Consider the following 20772-nt stretch of genomic DNA (forward strand, 5'->3'; position numbering starts at 1 on the left):
AGAAAAATAAAATTCCTCAATTGCATTCAGTTGAAATGCAACAGTTACTTAGAGTAGCTTCTCCTGAAAGATATTCTGGAGACCAAAAGTCTAAATGGGTTAAAAAAAAAAAAAAGCTTGATAAACCCATAGCTGACAAATCCATCAACAGATACTAAATATAATAGCCCAAATTTAACATGCTCTCCACAAAGTCTCTAAATGAATGTTTGCTTAAGTCCAGGATAGAGAATGTGAGCATTAATCTAGAATTAGAATAGAATTAGTATCTAGAATTCTCTGATCTCTAGAAGCTCAGAGAAGGATGATCTATATTTGCCTCTTTGTATTAATCATCAGGTCCAACTGTCAACTCATTACCACGCCAACTAAACCATGGCCCTAAGTGCCACATCTACACGTGGCACTACATTTTTTTTTCAGCCTAAGTGACACTGTGATTCTATGAATATATATTAGAGAAAGAGAGTGGTTCTCAACATCATTGCAGTCTATTTTCATTATTGCCTATGTAGTCCTTCCTCCAGTTAAATAGACTGTAGTCATTTCAGCCGTCTGAATTCATAACTTCTTTTAATAACGTACTGTTTCATGTCCGTTTACATTACTAGAAAATTGTGAATTGCAGCATCCCAGGAAAAAAACTCATTGCCTCTTCAGTTGCTGTTGTTACTGTGATTAAAAACCCTGAAAAGGGGTAGACAGTAGAGAATGGTGACCGCTTTACCTTTCTCATTTGATACAACAAAAAGCTGAAACTGAGCACATATTGAACACTACTCCATTCTGTAAATTCTCTATCGGTATAAAAGTTATCCAGATGGTGGAATTTCTAACCCTCTACTCCACAGATTCACCATTTCTTCCCACATACTGTGGAGAAGATTTTTCTTCCCTTTTCCATTCTATGACAGGACTTCAGTTAATTGAAGGAATGGTATTTATACATGTAATTAGTGGAAAGGAGAGAATAGGAATGAGTAGGCATACCTTTTGCTGGATTCCAAAGTTACAGTAAAAGGCAAATTGCCACATAAATAGTACTAGCATGCCTTTCTAGTTCACTAATAATTACTTCCCAAGATAGAGGAGAAAAGCCATTTATGCTCTCTTGTTATTCCCACAGTGAAAATCTCTAAAAATGGTTTTATCTCATTTCTCTCCCATTCAATATATCAGTTATGAAACTGCTAAAACACTCAAGTACTGCTTCTTTGATCATGTCTCCTCCACCCTCTATATGTTTTTGATCTTTCTATATTTCTTTTGACCTCTGTATCCTTCCCTTCAAGATTCTCTAAAGATCTGTAATATATACATCCATTCTCTTAATGTTACACAGCATGAAGAACTAACTTTTTTGAGGTAAAAATACATGATTAAATTTCTGACACTAATCATATGTTCAAGAGCACTGTAATCATAATAATGTATCTGGCTTTTTCAGATGATAGATTTGTGACCTTCTACTTCTTCCCTAGATGAAGTGTATAACATTAAAATGGAATACACTATTTTTAATCTGTGGAAGATTTTATTATCAGAATATGTTTGTGAGTAGGGGACCATTTCCACTCGCATTTGCACATTGCATGCAGGGTTCCCAAGCTTTTTGTGGATGCCATTCCATCTTCAGCAGCATGTTTAATTACTACTGGACCCCAAAATATTAGCAGGAACATGGAATTTTTGTCTGCCTATGTTAATGTGTATTCCAGAGGAATTATATTTCCAGACTTTGTTCAATAAAATTTCCTAAAAAGACTGAAGATGTAATTTCTTGGTATTAGCAATATCAAACACTTTAACGGAAGACATGTGAGTTGAAGTTTCTCAGTTCAGCTTTAAATTAGTACACACATTTTACAAGCCTATGTGATCCAGAAGCTAGAGAGAAGGAAGGGGTGATAAAAACATCAGCAATCTCCAAAATTAACAGGAAAGGAATAAGAAACACACTGTGCCTTTAACGTCAGATTAAAGGGTAAATACATCCCTAAAGAGTTTTTTAAATAATTTTTTTTTGAGTCTGTTATTCAGTTTTTCTTTTATTTGTGAACTGAGAGCTTCCTACTGTGCATGTAGGAGTAAGTCATGGTAGGCAGGAAGTTCTAACACACTACAGTATGTTAAAGTAATACCAACAATGGCAAAATAATGTGGCAATGTGGGGGCCTCAGCATGCGATCATGCCAAATGGTTGATGTTAAAATGACAAGCACAAAGAATATTTTTCAGTGACAAAAGAAAATCAATATTTAAAATCAATTCCAGTCATGGGGAGCAGTGAGAACAAGTAACAAAAGACCATAAAGCACCTTTGGGAACACTTGAAAGAAAAAGAGAAAAAAGTATAAAGCCATTATACTGAAATAAAATATCTTTGGCCCATGTTGGGATAGCTTTGCAAGTCATAATCAGAAACAGTACTGATACTGATTTCTCATGTTGTCACTTCCAGCCAGCTCTGAAAAGATAAAACATAGTAGACAGGTGTATGAGTTAAGTAAGATTTCAGAATACTAGATTATTCTTCTTCTTTTAGTTTTAATTATTTTTAACTGGTACGAGATTGTATACAAGAGCATATCACAAATCCATTAGCTGGTTCTGTCCAGCCTTTATGCCATACAACCACTGGACAGGAAGATGGGCATTTAAATACTCACCTGACAAGCACAATTTCATGAAGCAGGATTCTAAAAACTTTGAAAATCCCTTTTTGCAGAACAGTGGCTACAGAAGCATAAAGACATGGTTAACCTTCTTATTAGGTCTGATCTAATTGGGCAGTTTGTTGCCATAAGACAAGTGAGACAAAGTTACGAAAGAATAAGAGTTGTAGAATCCATATAGTTGGAAGGAACCTCTGAAGGCCATCTAGTCCAACTCCCCTGCAATGAACAGGGACACCACAGCTAGATCAGGGTGCCCAGGGCAAAACTAGTAAAATCGAACAGACTCAGTTAGGTGACCTGAAATGTCTTGAAAAAGCTACATTAGAAAGGCTTTATGTTACTTGTAGCACACAAATTACATCAATCATTATGCTCTTACTGGCAGCTTTAAAAGGATGGATGTATACATTTACTTAATTAGATGGCACATTCCCTTCTTACTGAAGTGCCTCTCAAGTAGTTAGTAGATTTAAATACCACGATGACCAAACCTGGGAGAGATACACACACCTTATCACATTAAGGAATGTGAACTAAATCAAAGATGCCTATTATGTACTTTTCTCAAGGTCTGCAGGAAATGTATGCTTGGCTAATAAACTGAACCCAGACCTCCAGAATTCCACTCCATTTCCTTAGCTGCTAGGATATTTTGACTCCTAAAAACAGCATATTTTGTTGAGAAAGTAAATTCTAAACTGAGTACATCAGATAAGTGGAGTTCCACCAAAACACAGATCCAAACCCATGCAACTATTGAGAGAGAACTTTTAATAGTGTTCCCTTTTACATTCACAGCAGTATTATTTAAAGAGCCCAGAGAGAAATTAATAAAACCAAATTAACTATGAAATTTAATTAAAAAGACACAGGACAACAGACTTTACTACCTTTTCCTGAGAAATCCATTTTTCACAGGATATTGAATGATAATATCTTTAGATATCAAAGGTCAGAAGAATGCATATGAATTCAATGTACACCAAAGGTAGGACATACATTCTCCAATCTGATTAACTTTTTCCCAAATTCAGATTTATAAATCATATTTCTCTTAAAGAACAAATGGTAGGCAAATCCTTGATAGATAACAACCACACTTCTCAGTAAGGATTTCATGCATAAAGAACACCTTCAAAATACATGGATTTTTCAGAAGGCTATTTTCTTTTTACTTTTGGACAGATAGAACTGAAACTATAACTCACGGTGAGATGAATAAAGGTATGAGTGTTTATCTAGACTTTGACGTTTTGATTTCTTTGGCATGTATTTTTGTCTTTGTTTCACTAGAATGAAGTCTATATGGAGCAGTGTTTTAATGAAATGGTATTTTACTGTACTGTTTTCCTTTGAATGTCACTGACATCCAGCAAGGTCATACAATACAGGAAAGCCTTCAGATTTTGACAAAGGAGGATGAGAAGAAAACTGCTATTTCTATTGCAAGATGTTGTAGCACATAGCACATAACTTAACAAAGTTATAGCACTCACTGATGCAAGAAGTTTACATTCTCTGGAACATGCTTTACCACTTGTTCACATGATTCCTATCTAGAGCAAAAGCAGACCAAGTAAATCCAATGCTATCCTAATGTTCATCTGGAGGCATTTTCATTGTGAGTTCAGCTATGTTTTCTTTACATACTCAGTATAGTTATTCGAGAATACCACAAAAGATGTTTCTGTTGCTTTCAAAACAAGAATTAAATTTGGGAAAAGAAATCATCAGCTGCTATCTACGTGCATCTTTCCCTCCTTCAGTGAGCCTACTTTCATGATGGAACCAGAGTAATGAGTTACTCCTGCGTTCATTATGATTAATCATGCTTCTTGGTGTGTGCAACTGTATTTTGTAGTTACTAAACAAGTGGATTTGATTCATACAAAAATTCTGAGAGAGAATGAAAGATTACTGAAAGATAATGAAAAATACTTTATACATATATAATATATGAAAGATTAAATACCTTTTGAACACACAATACGGAATGCTTATAAGGAATACAATTTTCTAATCTTATCACTTTGAATGTAGTAATTTTTTTCTTACCTAACAGATTTTGAAGAGCAGCATAATTAAATGCATTTAAAACAATTCTTTACTATAAATATCATAGCCGCTGTTTTTCACCACAGTCCTTATGCCAACATTTGACTAGTGCTGGTTACAGACAGTGATTTATTAAAAAGCAGTGTCATACCTGTAGACATGCGGGAGCTCTACCCTGAGGTTTATTCACATCAACAGCCACAAGCTGCCAACCTCCAGCAGCATCTTCGTGAAACATCTTGAAAGGGAAAATAGTTGTCAGAAATTTCTTACGTGCCAATAAATGCAAGTGGAGTATAATATATTCCCCTTAAGGACCTGCACATTTTGATGATAGATAACTTAAAATGAAAGAGGAATGTTTTTTACTGCCGCGAAAGAAAAGTAAGCAACACGCTCTTTACCCAACATTAACAGATGCTGATTTTTACTCAGGTGTAGTAGTAGGCGTGTAACATCAAACGCAACATATGTCTGTAGTCCTAAAACTGGAACTGATTCAACGTATCTCTGGTCTGTACCATGAGATAGTGGTACCCATTCAGAATAGATTTCTTACTTAACAAGCTTAAACTAAAAAAATATAAACACATTATGGCTTAAAAGTAAGTTTCACAGTGCATTTTCAAACAAAAGACAACTCTTTAATTTTTAATGACAAAATGATCTTAGTCTATGGATCAGACTTTGTTTTTCTTGCACTGAAAAGCATCAAGAGTAGCTGTGCAGTACTTCGGCACTGTTGCCCAAAGCTTTTAATTAATGTAAATAGCTGAATGATATCCCAGCACTTATGATGTAAATGGAAAAAAATCTAACCACAGTGGTACTCTCATTTTAACAACTCTTTTTGTTTCTGTCTTTTTTTCCCTCCAGACATAAAAAGCTGTACACTGCCGGGCTTAAGAAACAGTAAGAACCCATGTCTGGGAGTGATTAACACTGCCCTTAAAATGTCCTTGATAGAAAATGAAAGGCTCTACCATTTTTATTGCCATTAGAAGGTATGCATGTATTATGTAACAAAACAGTGAGAAGTTCCCACCTCACTCCCACACTTTTCTTGACACTCAGCACCAAGCAAGCCACCTCTAGAACACAGCCATAGCAGCATGGTTGAAGTCTAAAAGCCTTTTCATCAGACTGTGGGGAGCATTGCACAAAAGCAGTTGTGATTATGTTCTTGTGTAGCATTCAGGTACCAGGAAGAGCTGCCCTCTCAGATCAGCATTTACTTCTCTTTGTACCATGCTTTAGTGTGCAGAGTTGTAGGGCTTTGCAAGAATCTTCCCTTTATCCCTCTCCATAGTCCTCTTCACTGACTTAGACTCTCTTCCATAGCACTAAGTTTCTGGACCACTTTAATGATTTATGAAATGGTCAAACAAAACAAGATATTGCTGCTCTTTCTGAAGGTCATTTCATACACAAAAAAATCAAAGTACTTAACTTGTATCTGGTGCTTTGAACAAGAAACCCTGGAACAAATTTTCTGCCCTCGTTAACAGAAGATAAATCTTTTTTTTTTTTTTTAGTTCAGCAAGCAGGACTCCCTTTATGTCTCATTATATCAGTGACTCAAGGAACAAAGTAACCATTTACTTGTTTCCAGCCTACGTACCATTTTTATTTTGCATTATTCTATTTACATTCAGTATGTTAATAATTATTCAGCATCGTGACATGATTTTGGATTTTTTTCTTATTCTTGGACTACTTTAATATTGGCTACTTCTTGAGTTTCCCTATGTAGACCTTTCTGTTCCAGATCATAGCTCAGAAGATGTAGGTTACGCCAATACGGTTCAGGAACTTGTCCTGTGAAATAAAAACTTAGCCTTATGCTAAGTATGTACCATGTAGAAAAGTATTTATTTTATTTTATTTTACATTATATTGATATCAACAAGTCTGCTTTGACAAAGCAATAAAGGGAGTAGTAATGCGACAAAATCTATTCAAGGCAAAAAACGTAGCAACAAGCAGCAAAATAATATATTTATGTAAGGATTACAAGAATATCCAAAGGTATATCAGAAAGCATTAGTAAATAGTTTTGAAGATGCTTAAAATAACCTCTAGCTATAGAGATCAAAAAATTTTTTCTCATCAGTGTATTTCTCACATCTGCCTTCCTAAAGGCTTTCTGCATGCAATTGGTACTGGTCTCTCAAAGAAGGCAAAATGCAATAGTCTGGAAAAGCTTATTTCTGCTCTCAGGATTTCTAATACAGTTGTTACAGTAATGAGCGAGGGAGTTTAAATCTCAACCTGTATGCCCTTATTTTTCATCCTGCGTCTTTCTTACTGCTCAATCTGAGCTCAGTGCACTTCCTATCATATCTTTTCCTACCCGTTATCTTAAATCCATGCTATCACTTTCTGTTCCAACTTCAAATCTGAGCATGGCTCTTTCATTGCCTCAACACCTCGTTCACACTTCAGCTACACTCTGACCTCTCTTCTTCCAGCTACAGTTTGCAATTTCAGCTTTTCTGCCTTAGCACAGAAAGTGACATTCACTAGCAACCCTAATTCCAAGCCCTCCAATGACATGAGAAAAAAGCTACTATCCTACTTAATTAAAATAGAAACTTTGCCACAACATACCAAGTCAACTAAAGAACCACATTAATCTTCTCTATCGTTTTTTATTTGATTAAGAATATACTCCAGACTAGAATTTTATATGAAAATACATATACCAGATGTAAAATATATGTGGCAATGTGAAGTCATATATAACTGAACCTAGTGGGATGCAACAATGAATCTCCGGAATATTTCACTTATTATTCATTCTTATCAAATCCTCAAAGAAACTCAGTATTTGAGTTCATCACCTGGGTAGTGGCAGTTGAAGTGGTACTACTCCTGGATCCCCACATCTGCTGGAACTGCACTCTAATTTCTGCAAATGTTTCAATGATGACTGCAATGAAAACATTCTGCAAAAAGAACAAGAAAGAATGGGTGAAATGATGCTCAGCTAGCAGAAAAGAGAAAAAAGTCATTCTGATCTGTATTTCAGACAATTTTTAGAGAACAAATTTTTCAGTACCTTAACAAGCCAGGCCAGGAAAAAAATTAAGGTGATGAAATAGAAGTATGAACGCCATCGGGGAAAGCTGTCAATTGCTCGATACATAAGGAACACCCAGCCTTCCTGAGAAGCAGCTTCATAAACAGTAAATATGCTTGTGCCTGAGAAAAAATGAAAATGTTTGATGTTAAGCCCCTTGAAAGCTTTCAATGTCAGCAAAAAATCACCTCTTATCTATTTTATTTTTCTTTTCTCTAAATGGTATCAGCTTTTCTCTCATCACTTTGAAGAGAAGATTTTCAGGTGCATTTCTGTTTCTTCTTTATATTTCTGAGTATGAATTGATTTGATATCACACCAGACTTCATTACCTCCCTGGACACCCATACATAATCCCTCACATTAGTTGACTGGATGCAAATGTCTCCAAAAGCAGAATTTATTCCATTATGTCACATCAGTAACACTTGTGAGCAAAGGTAGCTTTAATTCAAACTATCAAGAGCAGCATTCAGCAGGTGAAAGGAATCACTATAACATAAGGCAGACTGAGTAACAGCAGTGTGCCAAGATGGTGCTTGTTGCTAGAAGCTACTGAATGATTTTGAAGGCAGGTAGCTATAGTAATTGCATTAACATTAATGTTTTGTGTTGAAGAATGTTAAAGCATTTTAAGGTTGAACTTACAATAACCTTTTGGAGAGGAGGAAGGAGATGAAAGAAAAGTTATGAGGGGTTTATATATGTGGTAACCACTTTTGAATAAAAGCTCTAAAGTTTCTGCTTATTCATTTTAAACTTCAGATCTAAACTATTCCTAAATGCTGAGGGATAAAGTGCTCAAGCCAGCTCCTCCTTCCTTTTTATCTCTCCAACAGAAACTTAGAAGTATGGATTGTGGTTGGAGGAGGGTCATATGTCACTCTGGTTTGAAACAGTTTTAGGGACTGCTACTGCTGTAAGCTCTGTACAGCTACTCTGCAAAGTTCAGGGCAGACTTAAGAGCAGGTTTAAATGTGCTAAATGATGCACGTGTCTCTCAGTTCTATCACTAGCTGCAATTTGGCTAGGAAACTATTGTGCTTAGCAAAATAGGAGCTACAGTTACCTGCACCAGATGGAATGCTAAAATGCCTGTGCCCCAATTCACAGAAACAATGCGGAGAGTTCAATTTCTCCACTTACATGGACCTAGGGTGCTCTGGGTTAGATGATGTTCTAGAATGAGCTCCAGAGTTTACAGACTGAATTGAGAACTTTATCTTCAGCAGGCCCCCACGTACAGTAGCTGGCAGCATCCATACACAGGCACCCTCCCCACCAGGGGTAATACATCTGTTATTTTGTATTTTAACATTCAAAAAACAGAACTCAGACAATGACAGACATTCAGCTATAATGCAACTGTCTTTCAAGTAGACAAAATTTTTTACACAAGGGCTAAATTTAATCACTTCTGATTTTGTTTTCGTCCTATTCATTGGCTAGTCATTTGCTAATGACAAGTCTATTAAGTATGAAAGGTCAGATAGGGATAGGTCTCAAAATCTCAAATATGGAAAAATAAAATGAACATTAAAAAAAAAAAAAAGAAACACCATGTACATTTCATTCTTCTCTCTATTTTTGCCACATCAAAGGAACAGACTAATAAGTCTCCTATAAAGATTAAGTAATATATAAATTTGGAAAAGATTAAGAAAAAAATGAAGAGTAGAGATTTCTCCAGATTTTGCTGTAAGAAATGGTATTTTGGTACGAATAAAAGCACTTGCTGGGAGTCGTTTTTCTTACCCATTAATTTTTCCCTCTGTGTGGCTAGTAAGTAATGATAGATGAGCTTTGCTTTACTGAGAATGGAGATATTTATAAACCTGCAGTGCTTAAAAAGTGCTAGCTCTACTAATGCCCCCCAAAGTGAGCATCTTCAAAGTTCACTGGTAAACTTGTCATATGAGTTACAATAAGAAAGAATTTGGCCCTCTCTAAGTACAGAAAAATATGTCTGTTAGCACAATTTATATATATAGAAACTAACTTCCCCTCATTAAGCAGTCTTGGAAAGAAATGTACAATAATAAATAAAGAAAAGTAAATAAATAGCGCACCTAGCATTGCAGAGAATCAAGGTTAGGTCTGAAATGGACCAGATGTGTGACTTGCATTCAAATAGATCTTGCCAATGTCTGACCATACGGATCTGATTCTTCCTGTGAAAGGCAAGATGCAGGAGAATGCACCATCTGTTTTGGCAGCTCTTTGTGGAGAGCTACAGCATAGACCTCTACAGAAAAGAGAAGCTTTTGGACTTCAACAGACAAAGGAGACAAGCAAGCAGAAGCAAAAGAAAGGCTAGACAGCTTAAAATGAAAAATCTAGAGTAACTGTTTTGAAGCAAAATGATTAGATATGGAAATTTATAGTTCTGACTTACCCTGCAAAGAAAAGCAATATAGCAGTGACTAACTACATAGCTACATCTAATGCCTTGAGCAGACAGGCATATCCATCATATCCTTCCTTTCCTCCTAGACCACCTAAACTTCCTTCACCCTGGTCTTTCATACAATTATCATTCTTACAGAGTTGCACCACTTTCATACTTAGCACCAAACCCAATCTCTTTATCAATTCCAGTTTCCTGACTACACTTTGTATTCTACCCAAACTAATCTGAGTTTTTTCTTTCCTTCATCCCTCTCCTCATCACAGCACTCCTACACTTATCTCATCCTCCTATTCTTCACTATTGTAGTCAGGCTAGTTACTCCTTTGTCTTCCATGATGTCTAGCCTACGTGTATTGAAGTAGAGGTGAACAGAGACAATAAAAACACAGAGCAGGTCAAAGCATTCTCCATTTGAATGAAGCATCGTGAAAGTATTTCTAAAGCCATTTGCTTTTCAGATCTGTATCTGATTCCGTAAAGGTTCTTTAAAGTCAGGAAGCTCTTTGAGGAAGGACAGTTTGACAGTACTGTGTGTAGCTCAGATGCTCAGTTTCTCTCCAACTGGAGAGTTCTGGCATGAAATCTGCTTCAAATTTAGGTAGACTTGGGATCTGAACTTTATTAATTCAGTATCTCACACGGAAACAATCACATCTTAACCCCAAGCTAGACTTCTAGCTCTATTCCAGTTACGTACTTTTAAAATCTCTTGGTTTTACTCTAAGAAGGAACAAAATTAAACAGTGAAATTAAACTATGGAATCTCACAGATTGCTGTGAAATCATGGAATTGTTCTACAGTCATCTTTTAGCTGTGCTCTGCTACTGCTTCATTTCATGAAAGTACAGGAATTAAAAAAAAAAATCAAGTATAGATAGCAAAGCCATTCCTGTTTCTTCAAAAAAGACTGATCTCTATCAGTACTGAAATACTCATGAGTATTTTGCATTTCAAAAGTTCCTAAAGTAATGGTTCAATTATCTAATATTATAATGTTGCTATTTTGATTAAAATATGGAATCAAATAGTATTGTTAAGGACAGGCAGAAATTAAGAAAAAAAGGAAACTATTAAAAATGTAGTGGCTAGGAAACTGTAATTAGTCATTACCAATGGGAAAGTCACAGTGAAGACTAGTAAAATAGCAGGGATGTCATGTGAAGTATTTATAACACATACACTGGGCCATCTGCCACACTCAGGCAATACAGTGAATGGAAAAAAATACAGAATAAACTCAACTAAAATAGAATGCGTTCATCTGTGACATTAGAGTAAAAGTACACCTTACGTATCCCCACCTTGAGTACTGTGTACAGTTTTGGGCACCTCAGTACAGAAAGGACATTAAGGTGCTGGAGAAGATCCAAAGAAGGGCAGCAAGGCTTGTGAAGGGCTTGGAGAGTATGCCCTATGAGGAGAGACTGAAGGAGCTGGAGCTGTTTAGTCTGGGGAAGGGGAGGCTGAGGGGAGACTTTATTGCTCTCTTCAAATACCTGAAAGGTAATTGCAGGGTTGGTTTCTTCTCAGTGGTGACAGGACAAGGGGAAATGGCCTCAAGCTGCACCAAGTGAATGGAAAGTTCAGGTTGGATGTAAGGAAAACCATCTTTACGGAAAGGGCTGTTAAGCACTGGAATAGGCTCCCCAGGGACGTGGTTGAGTCACTATCCCTGAATGTGTTTAAAAAGCATCTGGACGTGGTGCTCAGGGACATGATTTAGTGGTGGATTGTAAGAGTTAGTATGGTTAGTTTGTCGTTGGACTCCATCTTGAAGGTCTTGTCCAACCTGAGCAATTCTATGACTCTATATATAAACTGATACAAGTGTACTTAAGGCTATTACATATTTTAAAGTGATCATCACTAAAAATTTGCATCCTTACTTAATGTATGCGACTACATAGAAATGTTGCTTACAATACTGATGCCAGGAATCACATTGCTAACTGCCTCTGTAAATGCTGTTTTAACTGGATATAGACTACAGGCATGACAGTATAGGGTCCAACACCGTAAAACATTTTGCTTTCATGGTTAACATCTTCCTTACTGCATGTTCTTTGCTCTTCTAAAAATTACATTCATTTCAAGACAATCAGCAACCAACTCTCTCTTCTTTGGAAGCATTTCTTTTAGATCTGAGTACATCTTCCTAAAGCAAATGTATAAGTTATTAAAAAGATTCTCCTTTCACAGCAGCCCTGTTTTTCTCACCATGAATTTAAGCGACATGGCAATGCTGCCATATATGAAACCTAACTTATACATCTTAGATCAAAAGGCACATTCCTCTTTTTTCATAGGCTTCAGCTTTTGGCACATCAGTGACGCAATATCTTCTACAAATTCAGTTTTAAGCCCCGATCACACAGTGCTAGAAGTACTGTGATTAAGGCATATCAAGCAGAGGTAGATTTTGTTCAAACTCATCTAACAGATTCTACATTTTTATGTTATAATACACCACTTTCTTTAACCAAGCAGGATGGTTCATCAAAACAAGGAAGGAAAACACATAAACATCATAATGTGCATCAAACTCAAAAGACTGCTTTTATACAACCAATACGTATTTCTAACTTTGAAAATATTTTACGACTGCACATGATTTTTATCAAAAAGAAAAGTCCAGAAAAGAAAAGAACGAAGAATGGCAAAAGCAACTGAATCTTTCTCAACTTTTGCAATGTTTTAATTTATTTAATAACTTAAAGTAGAAAGACAATAATCAGGAGGAAAACTATATCTCTGCTAATTATTCTCATTTTCATACAGGCACATTCAGCACTGAAGGCTTATACCTTCTTCAAGACATATATTTCTTTTGAATCTATCAGCTGGGAGCATTAGCCTGAAGGGGCTCAGAGGAAGTAGTTGCTTTACTATCCAAAGGACAAATGATTATAAATTATTATAATAGAACTCTGCTGGTTTCCATGCCTAACAGGTGCAAGGTTGCCTGGCCCTTTCACACTATGCAGATGAATAGAGTACCAGAGGAAAAAGAATTAAAACCATCAGAGCTGATGATTTTCCACAGGGGAGTGAAAAAACATATTCCATCAAAAACCCAATCTTTTAAACAACTATGAAATAGAAAGTATATCTAATTTAAAATAAATAAATAAAGGACTCATAGTTTACAGAAAGAAACAATAGCACCATTTCGTAGAGATACTATTCCATGTATGTATATTTTTAAAAAATAGAAGATTTTATTTCCCTTTTTGTGCCTCTGTGATGCCACTATGCTCTGTGACATCAGATCTTGCTATAATCAGCTCATCTTGTGAATGGACATAATGAAAAAGGGAGTGCACTAATACTGTCATTTTTATAACTGCAGAATTAAAGGAGCCAAGCTAAAAGGTCATGTGGGACATTTACCAGCTCTGGAATCAGAATCCTTTTATCCCACCTTTATGCTATGCCCTTGTTTTTTGATTCAGAAGCCTGTGATATTAGGGGAAAAGGGTGCACAGCACCAAGGCATTGTCTTCTATAAACATCTGTCTTATGTGATTTGTAGCAACTCCAGGTGAGAAACAAAAACTTAACACTATTATTTGGAGTGCCTTTAATTCCAGATATTTTTTTTTCATGTTTACTGACCACCTCAGATTGACCACATCAGTTTTTCTCAGTTCTGTTGCGACTGCACTGAAGCTGTTGAATGAAGCAATTACCGGGGTGGAGGGACACCCTTACCAACTGGGTGAACTTCCACGGAACAAAACACTAGTGGTCTGGATAGTCTCTAGAGGAGACTCCTATAATGCACGGTTAGCAAAAATGAAATGAATGAAAACAAACCCATTCCCAGAATATAGATGCAAGAGTTTTGCAAAAACATGATATAAGGTTAGCTTTCTGTTTTATTTATTTATTTATTTATTTGCTTTTTAATCAGGAATTTTTAGGGCTGTTGAAATGCAGACGACTTTATTAAAAGCTTAAAATGCGATATGCTGCTAGCCAAGGAGAGGCCTGAGTTTCCAGCTGGAAACACGCTATTGATTTCCGCACGTTCTGAGAGCCACTAGATGGCGATGCAGCACGTCGGGCACATCTGGAACACCAGGCAGTCGCTAAGCCTCTGCCCGAGACAGAGCGGGCTGATAACCTCCCAGCGTGCCTGTGAAAGGATTGATTTTTCTATTTCCTGGCGAAACTAAGAAGCCCTCGGGTGCTGTCTAATTTAACACTGCTGTGCCGAATACTGAAAGGCGTCGCTTTCTCATGAGGGTTCGCTGAATGTTGTGCCTGTAAGGAAACAACCCCGCTCCTAGCTGCAGAAATGTCACCAATCCTGTTTCTGTCACTGCTCACTTTCACTGATAAAATCAAGAAGCTGAATGTTCCTGGATGTTCCCACTGACCAGCCAGCTTTTAGTTTATGTCTCATCTTTCTTCACTGACATGCCTGTAAAACGCTGCGTGCAGTCAGCTATCTAACACTGTTACTTTGGTGCAATTAGAAATGAATAAAAATTGCCCAGGAATGCATCAACCAAACTTTTTGCACTTCAGGGAAGTAGACAATAGATATGAGTGAAATTGAGCAAAAAAAAGCAAATTTTGGATGGCCCAGTGGGCTTTCTTGTTTGTAACTCTGAATGAGCCATCCGGATCATTTCACTCTCCCAACCAACTTTTATCAGTGTTTGCAAGCCAGTAGGGATGAGGAGGAAAATAAAATAAAAACAGCAACAAACCATGCCAATGCTCTGCACTTCCTCTGAAACCATAAGCCCCACTGTAATTTACCATAGGCTGAGCTGTGGCAAAGCTGGCAAACCAGAATCTCTGTAGAGCAGATTTGCAACAGAAAGAAAAAAAAAAAAAAACAAAAAAACATTCACAGTCTGAACACAGTATTTTAACCCATGAAATTGCAGTAACTTCAGTAACTAGTGACATTATTGATTCCTCCTGAAAATCTGCTTCCTTATGAGAAGATGAGGAGTCTACATGTGAAAAGATGCTATATAAGGAGACAATATACAGAAGAACACCAGTGAGGAGATAAAGAAACACTGCAAATAAAAGTGGAGGATGAATAAAAAATAGGATGAATGCAATTTGTTCTACAGATCTACTAATGGAAAGATGGAAAGTCAGACAACTACGTTATTTGCAAATAAAAGTTTATTCATCACTGAGAAGTGTTAGCTTACTAATATTAATATAGTAAAGTTTGCATGTATATTGGCTGCACAAGGTAAAAAGAAGCATTGCATTTTACACTTAGTTGTACCATTAATGTCTTAGATGTGGTACTACTGCTGTTTCCTGATTTAATACTTAATATTTTAAAAAGAGAAATCTGTTTTACATTTGTAAACCGGACTGTAGCATAAAGTGGAAATATCATTCTTCAGAATGACTTAGATGTGAATATGACTAGCACTTACAGTTGCTTTTCCTTAATACTTAGGTTATAATGCTCCTTATCTGTACGGTCACAAATAAACTAGCAGAGCTCCAGAATGTCAGCAGAGCTCATAAGCTGGTTTTATGCTCATAAATGCTGCCTGCTTTTCCCTTTTTGCAGTCCGGCAGCCATACTGCTAATATACACTCTCATAGAATCACAGCTCTTTTTGTGCGTGGCAACTTAAAAAAATGTACTGGCAGTTAACGAGGATCAAGGAGAGGCTGAACTGTGAATTGTTCACGCCTCGCACACCACTACCTGGAAGCTCTGCAGCACAGTCAACAACTCCCACCTCTCCTCCTCCCTAGAGGCTTTTTAAGGAGGCAACTTCTTCTGGATCCTCAAGACTCCTATCCCCAGCAGAACTGGGAGAACTTGGGGCTGGTGCCTGAAAGTAGGACACTGCCATGCTGGGCACTGACTGAGGGCTCAACACCACAATCCCTGACAGGCAGCCGGCACTCCCTGGAGTCCAAGGCACACTTGGCCTCCAGGTTCTTCCCTGTTCAGATCTTTGAAATCTGCGTGAGCAGTCCAGAAGTAAGCACAGTGAAATTAGGCCAGGTACCAAGCCCATCCTCCTCTCTGGAGAAGCATCTGTTGTGCAGTATTAAGATGGAACAGTTTCAAGGTGGACAGATGCATACCTTCACATACTGTTTTGAGGAGCCCTGTGGAATATCACAGTGGAGTCAGGGTCACTAGCAAAGTCCAGGTGCTTCAAGGCACAAGCTCGGACAAGCAGCTTATAATGGATTAATGCACCTGGGTACAGACTGAATATCAGGGAATTAAACCCTAATAATTATACCCACTTCCAGACCTAGGAAGCAAAAATACAGAAATACCAAGGCCTTGGTTTTAGAAGTGACAAATGCTGTGAAGATGGGCCTGCCACCATCTCATTCTTTATAATGTCTATTATTTGAAGTACATTCACAGAAAAGAAAATGACTGCTACAGTAAATGTTATGACAAAATCGTGTAACATAAAACCTGTTAAACAGAAGAAGCTCTGTAATTTACATTAACTTATTCCTTTGAAAACGAGCCATCTTTTTATAGGACTGTTTTCTCAGCTTCTAAAATATATTATGCATGTAGATAGCTTTAAGACTGTACAGTAATAGTGACAGTTCAAAAACCAAATATTCAGAAATTCACACAAATTCTTACATTTAGAAGTTAATGAACGCTTAAGGGGTTATTGTATTAAACAGACAAACTTAAGGCATGTAAACACTACAGACTTTATGTATCTGGACTGTCATTCAGCCATATATTAATTACTAGGAATGTCTATTAAAATCAAGATAGCAATGGATCCCTTTGTTAGAGGGAGAAGTATGCAAATCTTCCCTTGCATTACGTTCAGCACGACTTAAGTACTGTCAGTCAAAATCATTCACTTTTTTGCATCATTTTTTCCCAACAGTCTTAGAGCAATCCAACTCATTTCAAGAGGAGTTACGAAACACTAAAATTAGCACATAGCAAGCCGTCAGCTAGTTTTCTTAATTAAATTAAATCTGCTTTGTAAAAAGAAAAAAGTAATTGTTAACGTATGGAAAAATGAAATCAGAGAATACTCACATAGAAATATTTCCATATCTAGCATGATTACAATGATACTTTACTCAAAAGGAGAGTTAATGGAGAACCTTGACTGTAAAGTTTACTTGATAACACCATGTCTTCAGTTTAGTCAGCTGCCTAAAAAGCATGAAAATGAGTAAAGGCAGAAAAATTAAAAACAAACAAACAAACAGAAAAAACTGCACTAAAAGAAAAAGATTCAGGAGCTATTGAAATCATCCATATGTGATTCAGCTGAACAGAAAAATAACTGGGGAAGCTGATAAGCAAGGACCCTATAAATTTGTGTTTGGAAAGTAAAGATTAAAAGAAGCTGCCTGATCTAAGTGGAGCATTTCCAGTGTGATATTTATATTAGCAAAATCTGAAAAATCAAGACAAAAAGGCTGGCACAATCCATAAAGAAAATAAAATAGTGTCTGGAACATACTAAAAAATCTCTTTCAAATGATTTCGAACCTTACTGTAGTGTATTTTATTTGAGCTCTGAGACAATGTTTCCTTACTTTCCAGTGGCAGTGAAACCTCTTTATTCTAAAGTTTCAAATACTTCAAACAATCAGCAAATAAAAAAAGTATAAATATTTACAAAGGAAACAACCTCCCTACCCCCAGCAGAGCCTTCAGAGACATAGGAGAGACAAAGGGCTTTACATTTTACTATACAAGACCCCATGCTGTTGCCTGTGTGGGAATTGGTTGGCCACTCTGCTAAGTAAGTAGGTTAAGTAAACAAATAGAGAGGAAAGATGAAATTCCATGGTATATCATTTCAATATCTTATAAAGGCAATGTTAATTATTTTAGTGTGAAGCAAGAGACTCAATAATTTAAGGGAACCTAGACAAGCAAAGCTCCAGCTCTGCTCTAAAACTCTGTTTCAGCATTGCTTAGTTCCTCTGAGTATCATCTGTGAACTGTATACATTTCTCTGAGGATATAATCTCTCCTTTAGAATGAAGAGATCAACCCCTTTCTCTTTCATAGATAACATTTTCAAATGCAATTTCATGAAATTTTGTCTATCCTGCAGTCAGCGTTAAAGCAGCCTTCACCTTAGATAAGATCTGAATCAGAGCAATCCCCAAAGCATTCTGACTTAATTGCTTCTCCCTCTTGCTGCAGGCACAGTGTAGGTCTGAGCAAGCATTTTATTCTTCTTCTGCATACAATTTCACCTGAGAATAAGGGCAACAGTAGAAAAACACAACCAGCAAGACCTGCTGAGTAGTCAGTGGCCAGACATAAGACAGCAGCAACAGCTAAGGTTCAGTAGGTTTGGAAAAGCAGAACAAAAACAAAATAAAACACGATACTAAAGCTTGAAAAGGCACTTGAAAGCCAAATAGACATTAAAAAACACCTAAGTATCAGAAATCTCATTAGCCTCCACACAGCTAAATAACAGGGGCAGTGCTAAATGCATTATGAGAGACCAGTGTAACTAAAGAGACACAATCTTCAAGCCATGGAGGTGTGACTGACTGTCAGACGAAAATCCAAATGCCACTAAGAGACTGATATAGTCATTAACAAGTTAAGCATGCCCTGTGTATTTTGTGGCACTGACGGAAAAGGAATTTGTTGAAGTGAGAGAGAGAAGCTTGCCCAATAGCCCAATATGTTACGGATAGGGTGGAGAAGACAAGTGATTTAGTACGCTGTTAGCTCACTAAAGCCCACAGCACCTTTCTGAGATAAATGTAGTGTTAAATCAGTTTCAGAGATGACTATATTAAATTAGATACTCAGAATTTCCTCACATACCTCACAAAAGTAAAGGCGAAGGTGAGATCGTAACTTGAAGATTTATGGTTTTAAAAGATGGATTTTCACAATTTTTAGGGTTTTCACTATTTTTGTTCTTTAGTTGGTTGTTAAAAGTGAAATAAACTTAAAATTTAATTAAAAAATGTATGTGTATATCAGCAAGAATAGGCAGCTTTTTTCTCACCTTCAGAAAATAAAATTGTGTTGAAAAACAAAACAATCATCATAACATTTCATTTATTTTACTGTTGACTGTCTTAAAGGCTGCATGACCACAAATATACTGGTTATCAGAAGAATTCTTGGAAGACTAGCACTAATAGACTAAGCAGCTGGCAGTATTCGGAGATGAAAATCAAAAACTTTGGAAAGAAAAGCTGTATAAACTGCCATACATTTCTGGGGACAGAAATTATTCAAAGTTTTCACATACTCCATTTAAACTTTGTTTTCCATATTATCTCCTTCTGCAGAAATGCTTTCTGACCATTATGCACTACAGGAAATAGTTTAGCACACACATAGGAGAAATTTCCTGGATTTTTCACTGTCAAATAATTTTTTTTTTTTCAGATATGGCTTCTCTCTTTTCTTCAGCATCAAGTTTTCCTGCAAAGATGCTTATTCTTTATGTGTGTCAGCTTCATGACACACTTCTTGACTCAAAGAAGCTTTAGTTTCTTTTAGATCTGTGACATTTAACATATTTTTTCTTCACAGCATTTTGCTAAAGAGGAAAATATGGCATTTTGATCAGAGCTGCATGAAAATGTGGTTTGAAAAAAAAGTGACCGTTTGAAAAAAAAAAAAAAGTTTTGGCACTGCTCTGTGAGATAGTTTCCCAAGAAATACAGATCAGATCTACCCCCAACAGCTTTTTATCAAAGGATGAAATAAACAGACCTCATTTTCCATGTGAAAATAATTTTCAGTTGGTGAAATCAGAGCTTTTGAATGTGAAAGCGTAAACAAATGACATGCACCAATCCAGGGACAATTTTCTGCAAGTCATTTAGTTCACTGAAGTCTAAGGCACCTCTATCATTTACTTCAGAGTAAAAGCATACATGAGGACAGTTACTGATGACATTTACAATCAACACAGCTTGTTATCCTTGGTAACTTGTGTACCAGTCTACCATGGCTTGGAAAGACTTTAATGCTGTTATACTGTGTACCCATATTTTTCAGAACAGGAACCAAATCCTAATTTGAAAGCTTTGCAACTTTAAAATCACATTGCCCAAATTCAGCCATGTGAGCTGATGTTCTGATAGCTAAAACTAGTCTGATTCTTTGAGATGTTGTAGGACACGAGTTCTAAATTTTCACCTGGCCTGAGTGCCAGTGCTTTGAAGCCAGGAGGAATTTTAGTATTCCTTTTAGTAGATAAGTCAGATCTATCATTCTTTGATTCTAATACTGAAGTCCCTGAAAAAACAAAATATGTTGGGAAAATAGTAGATTGACCAATATGGTATTTTCAAATAACTTATTAAGTTGCCTGATATATAAAAAATAAAGTTAGAGATTGTAAGATGCATTCAGAGCAGAGATCACCACTGTTTCCATTTTGCAGCATCTAGGATGGGCTTCCTAAGTGAAGATGAATGCAACAGAAAATCTCAAAATAAATAAAAATCTGCTTTTGAAACTGTTCATGAGGCAGATCAGTTGTGCTCTGGCAATAGAACTTTTTTCTGTGACTTTCTCAAGTAACTTGTGAAATTACCATTTAAA

The 20772-nt window shown here is 36.6% G+C and overlaps 1 protein-coding gene across 2 annotated transcripts in view; it reads right to left on the minus strand.

Annotated features, from left to right (window-relative positions):
* NALCN (sodium leak channel, non-selective) overlaps positions 1-20772 on the minus strand; it is a 197517-nt gene that overhangs the window by 120887 nt on the left and 55858 nt on the right. The window contains exons 7-9 of one of the 2 annotated variants that reach the window (XM_065740801.1): positions 7795-7937; positions 7577-7681; positions 4885-4971 (exon numbers count right to left, since the gene is read on the minus strand). In XM_065740801.1, the coding sequence (XP_065596873.1) occupies positions 4885-4971; positions 7577-7681; positions 7795-7937 (335 nt within the window). The remainder of the gene's footprint in view (positions 1-4884; positions 4972-7576; positions 7682-7794; positions 7938-20772) is intronic. The other variant, XM_065740802.1, reaches the window with a different exon arrangement.

The sequence above is a fragment of the Cyrtonyx montezumae genome, unplaced genomic scaffold, assembly GCF_038088225.1.
Source record: "Cyrtonyx montezumae isolate F1298 unplaced genomic scaffold, pur_monq_1.0 scaffold_3, whole genome shotgun sequence".
Taxonomy (NCBI): Eukaryota; Metazoa; Chordata; class Aves; order Galliformes; family Odontophoridae; genus Cyrtonyx; species Cyrtonyx montezumae.